We start from the raw sequence: 12790 nt of genomic DNA on the forward strand, positions 1-12790 counted from the left end.
GTGTGAGTCTAAAAAGTAGAAATAATGATCCAATCTGGCTAAAGCACGTCGTGACTTTGTTTTTGTTAGACCATATCAATCCAAGCCGGACCTATATATTTAAACCACATAAAATCTAAATATTACAACCACATAAATTCATAGCTTCCTAAATTAAAAATATTAAATAATACTAACATCATTTGACTATATAAAGTATAAATCATTTGACTATATAAAGTATAAATATTATAATAATATAAAGTAAAAAACTTACTAAATTAAAGAAATTGGATAACATGGACTTCATTGGGCGGTGCCGGCCTAAGCTTGACCCATGTATAGGGGCCATGCTATGTGCTCATGGTGGTTAAAAAAAAACCCGGCCCATACTCTGGATAAGCATCTACCACCATGCACAAAAAAACAATTTCGTAGCTGTGCAGAGTACCCGCACCATGTAATGCAGCACTTAACGCTTCGGATAGTTCAGCATATGACTACGTACATGGATATGGAGATGGTGTTCGGCCATTCAAATGGACACAGGGAAAACGGACCGTGTGGCATGCGTTGTCGCTGGACAGGAGCCTTTGCACCCCAAGCAAGCAAGCGCCAAGGAAGCAGGCAACAGTTGCCGATTGGTCAGTGCTGCATGCTTAACCTCAAGAACGAACGTCACCACCGAGTTCTACCTCGCATTCATTACTTCACTTTAACATCCCAGACGCCTTTGCCTGGATTGCAGTTGCCACCAAACGAAACAGAACAGCCCCCACACCCGTATTCAATGAAGGCGCCATTGAAAAAACAAGCAGCTAGGTAGTAGGCAAAAGCGAGGGAGCCCACGACCACGAAGAACACCAAGGGGGAGGCGGAGCGAGCAAGGCCGGCCCGTGCTGCGGCTTCTTTCTATCTGGAAAAAGAAAAAGGGGAAAGCGGCAAGGACAGCGCAGGCAGGACAAGAGAAAGAGAGAGAAAGAGAGAGAGAGAGAGAGAGAGAGAGAGAGGCGGTCGTCTGAGAGCAGCTAGGACGCAGAATTATGATCGCAGTACCAGGCAGCAGGCTCCCAGCCATTGATCGACCGACGGGAAGGAAACAAACGAATGGCGACGGCGAGAGGAAGAAGAAAACACGAGCGCTGCGCCAAAAACGCTTTAAACCTGCGGCGACAAATCTCTGCGGTGGATGGAACAGGGAGGAAGGGACGGTGAGAAGCCGTGAATCTCGCTGGCTGTGGCTGTGGCTGTGTCACGGGTAGCCGTCCGGGCGATCGGAGCCGTGCACGACGGGGGCACGGCTGATTCGCGCGAGCAGATCTGGGACTGGGAGCTCTGCTCTGCTCTGGTCGTCTTCTGGTGTCCGCTGCAAAGTGCACAAGAGCAGCAGAAGCAAAGAAGGCACAGTACATTGCATGCGGATGCGGAGCGAGCGATGCCATTGCAAAAGACGGAGGGAGGGAGGAGCTGTTTGAATGGACAGCCAAAAGCAAAATGTTTCTATACCAAAATAGGCAGCGGTTTTTGTACTGATTTTTACACGCACGGGGCACGGGCACGGCAGGGCCAGGGGCTCCATTGCTGCCGCTGCTGCTACCATAGCATACCAAATACCATCCACACGCACCTGACACTCCGGAAAAGCAGAGTCCCAAAACAATGCTAGAGAAGCCTAGCGATCAGCGTGGCGATTAACGACGACGGGGGAGGGGTTAACGGTCACGGTCGGTGGTCGGTTAGTGCTCTAGTCCGGTGGTCCCGGGTCGTCGTCGGCGGCGGCGGCTAGACCTTGTAGATGATGAGGAAGCAGGGGAGCACGGCGCGGCTGTCCAGGACCACCAGCTCGCCGTTGCCCATGTCCACGGAGTCATAGGCGGTCGCAGCGGATCCGTGGGCGTGGCGCGAGGACGGGTGGTTGGCGGGGCAGACGCGGCCGGCGATGACGCGGCACACCAGCATCGCCCGCCGGCCGGCGGTGGCGGTGGCGGCGGCGGCGCTGGCGTGCGCGGCGCCGCTGCAGGCGAACGTGCGCACTGCAGAGACCGACGCGCCGAGGCGGCAGGTAGCGACGCCCGCGCCGAACACCCCGCCGCCGGGCGCGCGGCACTGGAACCGCATCATCTCGTTGCCGTCGGCGCCGCACCGCGCCGCGGCGCCGCGCGCGCGGGCCGCCTGGCGCGCCTCTTCGAACCGCGCCACCGCGCGCGGCGCGCTGTGCACGCGGAACAGCGCCTCCACCGCCGGCGACGGCGACGGCGACGGGCGCCCCGCCGCGTCGGCCCACCCGGACGCGAAGATGAGCTCCACGACACGCCGCGAGGAGTGGCCCTCGGGCAGCTCCGCCATCGTGAGGAACGCCGAGCTCACGGGCGGGCCCGGCGCCGGCGACGGCATGAACGACAGCGGCGCCCCGGCGGCGGCGGCCGCGTCCTTCGTCGCCATGGGCTTGGGCTTCTTCTTGGGCCGTGGCCGCGGCTCTCGCGTTTCCTTCCGCCTCTCCCTCTCCCTCCCCAGCTTCTTCCGCCTGGCCTGATGATGGGCGTACGCCACGGCGTCCATCACGTCCGCCGCCGCCGCAGTGGCGCTGGCGCAGGAGAAGGGGAGCGGCTGCGGCGGCGGCTTCTTGGCCGGTGACGGCGCGATGGCGGCGTCCGTGACGGCGTAGGAGGACCTGCAGCTGAGCGAGCGCACCCACGCCGTCGCCATTGTCCTTGGCCGCGGCAGCTCCAGCTCCTGTGGTTGGCTTTGCGGGTGGGTGGTGGTGGACTGGTGGTGGGCGCAGACCGCTGGCTCGTCTGCGGGTGTTATTATGGCTGCGGTCTGCGGATTTATTCACAGGCCCTGCCGGTGGGGCGCCGTGTCGCTGACAAAACTGTTTACAGATTACAGTGCGCTTGCTGCACCGGCTTACTAGACTACCCCACACCTAATAACCGTCAGTGACAGCCTGATAGGTGGGCGCAGCCTTGTGGGTCCAGGATGTCAGTGACGTTACCCGGTAGTGGTGGCCTGGTGGGAGTTACTCTGGTTTTACACGGCGGGTTTGTGCTGGATTTGGATGTGAGTTGGTTAACCTTTTTGAATTGCGGCTCCATTTGGAATCATGATTTGTTAGGGTCCCATTTGGGGGGTGGAGAGGTTGAGATCAGGGGTGGGGGAGCCCTGCTCTGCCCTCCTCGTCCCCCACCACTTTCGCTGCTGAGTTTTGTCTCTCTTTCGTAGCCTTTCCTTTACCCCTTATATGACTTCTGCTCTTTTTTAGATGAGCTGTGGTGCAGCATCGACCAGTGAGTGCCTTCTCTCCCACCCCCCTCCTCTGCCACTGTGGCGTACGTCTCGTGCGGTTCGCTGTGGCACCCGCCGGTGAAACTTGTCGGCGTGTATTTGTGTGTACATGTATCTGGTTTCTAGGTGCCTACACAAAAGGGACGTCTCCTTTGCGTTTTTTTGGCACGACCCTTTTCGACCTTGTGGTGGAGGACCGACCGACCCTCTTCGAATTCAAACTGTTGTGGAGCGGCCGGGGCGCTCAAGCCGAGCGCATGCAACTCCCTGCACGAATTTATGTAATCTGCTGCTGCATCGAATCAGTTACTGTATTGAAAACGGCGAGCGAGCTATTTACTTGGTCGCTGTCGCTGCTGGTCTCCGTGTCATCAATCATTCTCGTCTCGTGCGTCGTCTCCTGATCGTCTGTGCTGTGCATGTGTTGTGATTCCACGACCACTGCGTGGCAGGCTGACCGAGACGAAACGGGGCACGTTTTAGGCATGGTTCCGACGCGGCAGAATGTCAGCAGCGCAACGGCAGCACAGGTGCGACTCTGCTGCAAGTGAACGAGAATGATTCGGCGCGCGCGGCTACTAGCCACGCGTGCGAAACGAACGCTGGCCGACTCAGAAACTAATCCCGCGAAAACCGTACGTCGCGTGTTGTGGATTTGTGGCTGGCCGGGAACATTCGCAGCCACCACGTACGTCCACGTGTAGCTAGCTGCTGCACCACTTCGCGTACAGTACGCGGCTAGCTGCGCGCAGTAGGTCAGGAAGACGACGACATCTGACGACAAGATGGCTTGGAAGCAACGACTAGCTAGCTAGCTGCCTAGTATGATCTCACTGCGTTCTGTTAATCGATTAGACAATTGCGATCGGTGTGGTGTTAGTTAGTTGATGCGGATCGGACGATTCCTCTCGAACTCGTTTTTTTTATTCACAATGCGCCAACCGCAGAGAGAGAGCGCATATATGAACTAGTGGTGGCTCGCGTAGTTGACAAATGTAGCTTCGGATGCATGTGTAACGTAACCACAGAGAGAGAGAGAGAGAGAGAGAGAGAGGAAAAAACAAAATTATATTATCTCTGAAGCTAGCTAACTAGCTAGCGTTTGTTGTGCGAACCCGATGCGCGAAAACGTCGAACACGTGCAGGGATGAGAATAATTCGTTGATTGACAAACAGATGGGACTTCCGATGCTAGCTAGTAACTGATTCTTGTCCGTGCTCTGTGCATGCTGTGTGCTTTCACGGCCTTTGAGGGATCCTCCATATCCATGGCAATGCAATGCCAATGCAAGCTTCTCAGTCCGGCTCCACGACCTGCATGCCGGCCGGCCGGGCGGGCCGACGACGGCGAGCCCATCATTTCGAGCCAGAGAGCCGCGAAACCTGACTCTGGGTACGTGAACGTGATGATGGCGTTCTGCTATACTCGTATCGATCCGCCACTGCAGCCTGCCTCCGTCCGCGTGCATAGTGCTGGGAATCTGGGCCGGGCTTTTCAGGCCAGCACGAGCACGGCCCGAAAATAAGAGCCCAAAGCACGGTCCGGCACGAAATAATATGGGCCGGGCTAGCACGGCCCGAAGGCGGGCTTGGGCCGGGCCTCAAATTCCGACCCGTCGGGCCCCCAGCACGGCACGCATAAATGGGCCGAGCTTGGGCCGGCACGGCCCAATTAAGCCCAATCTGTTTAATCTCTTTAATTTAGTAAGATATTGACTTTATATTGTTGTTATATTTAGAGTTTATGTGGTTAAATGATGCTATAATTGTTTAATATCTTTATTTTAGTAAGATATGCACTTTATATGGTTATAATGTTTTGATTTTATGTGGTCAAATATACGGGCCGGGCTTGGGCCGGCACGGCCCAACGAAGGCACGGCGTGGTTTAGGGCCGGGCTGGGCCACTGTTTTTATACTTCGGGCTGGCACGGCACGGCCCAAAAATTGTCTGGGCTTTCTTGGCCCGAACCCGTTTGGCACGAAACACGATGGGCTTGGGCCGGGCCGGCCCGGCACGGCCCAATTCCCAGCACTACGCGTGCATGCCGATCGAGCTAGAGAACCCCCGGCCCGGCCGATCATTCCCGAATCGGGCGGACCTAGCGGGTGGTCCATATGGTCCACGGCACACCCTAAGATCACATAAGTGTAGTTAGTATAGTGGTGTAAGTGCTATATTTTAAACTTGGTGGTCAAGGTTCGAGTCTCGTTGATCCTTATTTTTTGTTTGTTTTTTTTATTTTTTTCTTGGCACACCCTAAACATAGCAGCTGGGTCCGCCACTGGCGAATCCATGCGTCCATCTCCATCCACCTCGATCCGTCGCCCCCCAGAGACCCGATCATTGCGGCATCCAGGGCTCTCACGTCCGCGTCCAACACAACATATACATTTGGGTATACATTTGAGATGCGTTTGGTTGCGAGACAGCTAAGAACAATTAGGACGGAAACGTTATCTAATATTCTCTTTTGCCACTCCAATTTTGGAAACGTTATCTTAGGTCATGTTCGTTTGATCCCAAAACCATACGAATTGAGGGAGATTGGAAGGGATTAGAGAGGATTTTGACTTGCACGGGATTTAATCCCCCTCAATCCCTATAAATTAGCACAAAACGAATAGGGCCTTAGATTTATTTTCTCTTTTCTCCTTTTTCCCACCTACCTCTTTCTCTATGCTATGGTCCAGTTTGTAACATCCATCTCCCCCTAATTTGTACTTATATGCACTTATAAATGGGGAAAAATCGGTAGGGGGTTTTCGCCCCTCTGTTCTTTTAAAAAAAATAAACTAGGGGTGCTTGGCCTCTTGCCTTCCTTACCCGGAATATATGGGCATGCAATCGCCTGATGCAAAAGCAGAGCAGTGCACTGACCACCTACCCCGATTTACCAAGCCGGGGGAATAGATTGGTTAGGAGAGCTAGGGAGGAAAATATATACTATGCATGCATGCGTGAATGAACAAGTGTTGGATACAGTTGCACCCAACATCCAACTTCGGCCACAGGAGACGATGCCAGCCATTGCTAGCGTGCATGTTCGCCGCCGCTTGACACGCTACATGATGGTTCTACGCATACGCCTTTGCTTTTGCTTGGCATCCAAGAGAGTAAACTAGCAGCAGCGTCGTATATATATTGTACGTAATAATAGACCAGGGGTTCCATGCGTATATAGAGAGAGTAGTAGAAAACGGACGCTGTCACGCACTGTGCTTTGGTAGTTTCGGTGGGCGGCGCCAAACGCGAGGTGCAGATCGACAAGCAAGTTAATGGAACGCCATTGCTTGCCTTAGAGCACAGCTGCACAGCCGCCGCCCGCCGCCCTGTGGTTTGCAGTCGCAGAGACCGATGGCTGTTGAATCACTCGCGTCGTCGATCGGTCAGGTAGATGGAAGACGACAGGACGTGCCATCCGTCGCGGGTGAACGGCAACTAGTCGGTACGTAGCTATGGTGCGGTGAAACGTGAAAGTTAAAACTAGCTAGCTAGGAGAGAAAAGCTGGCAGATAAGCTCCGTCCCGTCGACCTCTCTCCATCCGTCCAGTGCATTCCGCGGCCGTACACAATGGCAGCACATCACAGGCGCCGGCCAGGTCGCAAAAGGCCACCGGGAAAGGCACCGGCTTTTGCATTTTTTTTGGGCAGGACTGGAGGGGAGCAAAGGGTAGAGGGCGGCAGATGGGATGCATGGGAATATTCAAAGAACGATGGAAACAAAGTGCGGGGACGACGACCGGGATTGATAGAGGCGTGGCAACAAAAGCAGTGCCACAACGAACAAGAGACGACGATGTAGAGAAAAAAGCATGAGAGTTCGCAAGCAATCTGGAGTGGACTACTAGCGTGCGATCATCTGCCCCCGCCGGCGGCCGGCCGGGGACACGCCACATTGCCACTGCGCTGCCTGCATGTAAAGATGGACGTGGGATTTCGTGCCACGTACGCGCGCGCTGTCTCGTTGGAGAGTCAGTAGACTGCAGATGCAGGATGGACATGGGTTTTTTTTGGTTTGGGAACTACTGCTAGCGGTCTAGCTAGCGCAGCGATTTCTGAGTTGGAGTGCGAAGGCAACGCAAGGACACACACAGGAGACAGGACGGACGACGGTCGACGGCCGCCGTCGATCAGTGGCAGGGGGCCGGCCTCTTTCCCGCCGGCATGCGTACGAATGAACCTGGTGGCATGGTGCGACTGCCTGCCTTGGAGTCCGTGCCGACCAACTTTTTTGGAGAGTGTTTTTTCGTTGGCTGGCCCCCGGCGCACCTAAAGCAAATACGGAGTACTACTACGTGCATTACTGTGCTTGACAAAGAGGTGGGGTAATTGTACAAATATATGCGTGCGTGCGTTTTAAGGAGGGAGACGTACTTCTATATACGCACATAGAGCAACCATGCATGCATGCATCACTGTGCGAACTAAGCCGGGGTCGGTCTCCTCTTCCTCGTGCAGTCGTGCGCACCTAGGGGTGGTAATGGATCATGACCCTAATACTTCCTTCACAAACCAATAAGGCTCTTAATTTTATTAGTTTAAAATTGTATTGTTTTATGACCCGGCCCTAACTTGATCCGATCCTTAAATTTGCTAGGCTAAATTAAATGGCCCGTTACCACCCCTATGCGCACCTCTGACCATGCATTAGTCCAAACAGATGTGGTATGACTTTAATCTGAAGTGAACATCTTTCCTAAGGTTCACTCGCTCCTTACGGTACAACTTCGAATGTAGGAAATGCAGGCACATGAACCCAGGCCAGCAAAATCTAACGTATGATAATTCTTGCTTGATGGACCGGACAGATTCGCATGCAGTACTTGAAGCGAACAGCCGCCAAGGGTTATGTTTAGATGCAGGCTTCAGATCAGGTGCAAACTGCACGTATCGTGCAAACCTGAGCAAACCACGACGCTGGCCACTGGATCTATATCTAACGTGTATAACCATCCTTGCTGTACTTTTACAAATGAGCCCCCCATCTATTATCCAAACTGCAATCCAACCCCATCCAGCCATCTCTAGATCAAGTGACGTCGTCTGACTCTGACCATGCGCCGCCCTGGCCACCTCCGACTTAGCCTCGCCCACTCCGTCGCGGCCTCCGGCTAGGCACCGCATCGAATTAGATATTGTATAGCACATAGAATTAGATATTGTAGCACTATTGTGGATTGCAAGTGGTGATTCACTCTAGTGAACGACACAAACTTCATGTTATATTGGTTAGTAGAATATGTTGCATCAAGAGAAACCACATCACCAAAAATACTATAATTTTTCCTACTTATGGCATCAACCCAAAACACTCGCATTAGTCTTCCATGATCATCCACTTCAAAGTCATAAAAAATGCAGAATTGACTTCCTTTTTCCTCTCGAGCTGAGACACACAAATATCTGGGCATCTACATCCTTGATTTTTGTCCTTAGGTCACGGTAATAGTTTTTGAGATCACTCAGTGTACACCCAACATTTTGAAATCCCCCATCACTAACATGCATCAATCTGAATGCAAGGGATGTGCCAATACTAGATTTATGGCAATTGTACAAAGTACTCTTCGCCCTCTCTGTAACATGACGGTTGGATCGAAGAAAATGTCGGTGGAACGGCGATACAAGACCATGATTATGCTGCTCAACCATTGAAGCAATCTTGTACTTCTTGTCGGTACCAAGGTTCACATAGATGTGTGCCGCACACCCACACCTTGTTTTCCATCACGTTATATATCTTCTTTCTCTTTTTTCCAGATTGATCAATATCTTTTTTGTCCTTCTGTGCTCTATACCCTTTTCTTGCACAATAAAAATATTTGCCTTTAATTTCATCATTAACATTCTTATGTTGTCCAATACGAACTGAGAACCCACCATCATGTGCATAACCTTTGTAAAAATTTTCCACATCTGTGATGCTATCAAATGTCATCCCTACCATGGACTTCAAACTTGGATCAACATCAAGAATAAATGAGGAACACTACAAGGTTAAAATTCAATCTTAAGACTAATCAACACATGAGTTCATGAGTAAATGACAAAAAGTAATCAATGTTTCATACTCACAATAATGTTGGAAGATGATTTTGTTGGTGTGGATACGCCATAATCTGGACCGGTTGTTGGGTCTAAGCACTCCAAACTGGTCGACGCGTGCATGACAACGGAGGCTGGCGTCGTCGTCGTGGTCAGGCAAGCCGACACATCAGGTGTTATGGAAGTCGGCGTCGTCATGATCAGGGAGGCTGGCGTCGTTGCGGGCAAGGAGCTCGGCGTCTGCTCGACAATGGAGGGCGTCACACTCGTGCTCGACGTGGAAGGTGCACTCGAGATCAGAGAAAACGGGGGCTTCGCGATCATGTAGTCCGAGATGTTTGCGATCAGGGAGCCTGACACATGCTCGACGAGGGAGGGCAGCACAACCATGGCGACGTTCGCGCGGCGTGGCCATGATTATGTCCGTCAGCCGTTAGGCTGGGCACAATTCTGTCCGGCGACGCCAAGGTTGGTTGCATGACAATTAGTTGCTAGGTACTGTGCTGCCAATCAAGGGTTGGATTGCAGTTTGGATAATAGATGGGGGGCTCATTTGTAAAAGTACAACAGGGATGGTTATACACGTTAGATATAGATCCAGTGGCCGACGTCGTGGTTTGCTCAGGTTTGCACGATACCTGCAGTTTGTACCTGATCTGAAGCCTTAGATGCATGCGGTCTCCTCAACTGGGCTGGCTCTACAATTTCCAAGGGCCCTTGAGTGTGCAAAAACCAGGATCCATTTAAACCACTGAACTTTTTTGTTTTCCTTTTCATTTTCTTGATGAGCACCCAATAAGTACTTAATCTCTACTATAAAGCGTCAGTTTCAATGGTCGTCCTGTCTCATATTTTTACAAATAACCACTCACATCTATCTCAAATTAACCATGCATCCCTCCATGCACACACCATCCACGTCTGGCCCGTTAGCCAGTCGGGTGGTTAAATTAGCATAAAATATAAAAAAATGGTTTGGGAGGTGGGCCTCAAACACAAGCCCTGATGAAAGAAGGGCATAAGACACTGAGTGAAGCCATCTAACCAGTAGAACATCATGATCAATTGTTTCTAATATTGAATATAAATTGTACAGTTTTGTAAAATAAAAAATATATAATCGTGTCGGGCCAAATCAGCACTACGGGCCGAGGCTATGGCCCAAGCACGACACGACGATCGTGTCGAGCTGGCCCAGGCACTATTAAATGGGCAATGCCCCGGATCAGCCTGCCAGACACGACCCATTTGGCCATCTATACCTCCGCACGATAATGATGGTCCTCGCCTCAGTTGCCGCCACCTCGTTCGTCATCCTACTTCTTTTCTCTCTCCCCTCATACCTCTCCCTTCGCGCCACCTATTCTCGATAGAGGGCGTGGGAGCAGGCACCTCCTCCCTGTATTCGTCCGACACAAGCCCCGACAGCGACCCGCCCAACGACTATTGCACGTCCACGAGGGTGTTTCACAGCATGCACGCACCATCGTTTTCACCGTCGTCGGACGTCCCGTTCGTCTTCCCGGCCTTTGCCCTGTTCTTCCTCCTCAACCTGCTACCCCTGCCCACGGTCGCAGCCGCGAGCCGACCGACGCTCGTCGACACGGGTACGGGTGAGTCGGTCTTACTCCTAGCTTTTCTTCGTGCGTGCCGCCGGGAGGACACGATGGCACCTGCCACGCTTAGGTTATCTTGACGATGACGAGTCCAGATCTGAGATATTGGACAACCAAGGCCTATAGCGCGGCAACAGTCGGCATATGCTACGAGTTGGTGGTGGTGTTGTGTCGCCTCGGCGGATCCATAGGCTGGAAGGCACTCACATTCTCTCGCTCTTTTCGGACTGACACTTGGTGCGGGTGTCTCTCGATTTGGAGCTGCTCTAGCTGGGCTTCTTTCTCCGCTTGCATGCTCTCTCTCTGTATGTATCTAGCGGTATACTACCCATGTTACCTCCAGATGTCCATGTCTTCGTCGTGTCCTTCTCCGGCAACGAACAGGTATGACTGCCTCTTTCCTTCTTGATCTACGAAATCTTGAAGTGGGGGAGTCGAGGGATGAGGGTTCCTGATTTGCTGCCTATAGTATCCATTCGATAGCTCGGCATCGCATGTCTACATGGTCTTTCCTTTACCACGATGTCGACTCGGTTAGTTAAATAAAAAAATTATTATGCGAAGAACAGAGACAATCAATAAAAAATCTTGAGATCTTTTTGGTGGATAATTTACGTGGTATTGTTGTGAGCCGTCGCAACACACGAGTAACCGACTAGTTGTTATAATATACAACATCTAACATGTGCAAAATAAATAACGGCTGTGATGCATGATTTGCCGGATTGGTGTCTTGTTTGCCGTCAGCGGCCAACCGTCCCCGTAGCTCGAGTGTCTGTCGTCACGTCTTGCTCGCACCACGGCGGCGGGCAGTCGCGGGCGAATCAGCGAGGAAGCGCTGTGAGCAGGACAGGGCAACTGGGCCGCGAGACCGCCGGCGACTCCATATGAGGATAGAAAGCGAGGGAAAGAAAGATGAAACGTCGTTGGGACCCTAACTGGATCGTGACTACCAGAATACGATTCGGAAAAAGAAGAAGCTGTGATGGGCTTATGTCCCTTGGCTCGTTGTTGTTGTTGGGCCTTTACAAGCTACTATCAAATACTATACATAAGCTTAAGCTGCCTATAACATAAATAGATATAAATAACTTTTGAAGCCTTCAGACAGCAGGCTGATAATGATCCCATAATAAAAGTGGATCGATGATGATTATTATCCTATTTTGTGTAAAAAAATTTAGTAACGACAATATTAGTAGTTGTAGCAATAGTAATATTAAGAATAGGAGTATTAGTAATACAACAACAACAATACTTCCATTGACAGTAGCAACAACAACAAATAATAAGCACTTTGGGTGAGGCAAAAGAGGGACATACCCTTGGATCAAAGCGTTAACTTCTGGCCACAATTGAAAGTAAATCGATTCTCAAAATATATCCGCTTCTCCCGTGTTCCATTAGCTGGCCCAATAAAACTTCACTACTACAGACCAGGAGAATACTTTAAAAGGCTAATCAGACATGTTCTTCAACTCTGATCGCCAAGCTTCCAGAAAGCCACTTTCCATGATGGGCATTATCCTAATTGGACCTTTAGTTAAACATGCCCATGACCTAAAGTACACACACACAATACTGATATGATAATTATTGTTTTGTTGCTCTGGTGAACATATGGATAAATAATTTAGAAGGCTACATTCCACTCTAAGAAAGAAGAGAGGAGTGCTGATCTAAATGGTCCTTCAAAGAAATACTTCGTAATGATACTTATAATACCATATCTGTGCAGACGTGTGCCACCTCTGTTGTAACTGTCCAAAGAATAAGAACTTCCAACTGTTACTTTTTCTTTGTGTGTTTACATGGCAGGATAGCAAGAATATTCATGTAACTGAACATATTAACTTGCAAA

The 12790-nt window shown here is 51.2% G+C and overlaps 1 protein-coding gene across 1 annotated transcript; it reads right to left on the reverse strand.

The window, feature by feature from the left end:
• Positions 1-1442: 1442 nt before the first annotated feature.
• Positions 1443-2810, reverse strand: LOC103637635 (zinc finger (C2H2 type) family protein). Its single transcript, XM_023301293.2, has one exon. The coding sequence runs from the start codon at positions 2683-2685 to the stop codon at positions 1762-1764; it is 924 nt and encodes a 307-aa protein (XP_023157061.1). The 5' UTR covers positions 2686-2810; the 3' UTR covers positions 1443-1761.
• Between the last annotated feature and the right edge of the window lie 9980 nt (positions 2811-12790).

The sequence above is a fragment of the Zea mays genome, chromosome 1 (assembly GCF_902167145.1).
Source record: "Zea mays cultivar B73 chromosome 1, Zm-B73-REFERENCE-NAM-5.0, whole genome shotgun sequence".
Classification (NCBI taxonomy): Eukaryota; Viridiplantae; Streptophyta; class Magnoliopsida; order Poales; family Poaceae; genus Zea; species Zea mays.

Bases quoted from the DNA above. Each gene is read 5' to 3' on its own strand.
- LOC103637635 (XM_023301293.2), bottom strand. From the start codon at position 2,685: ATGGCGACGGCGTGGGTGCGCTCGCTCAGCTGCAGGTCCTCCTACGCC.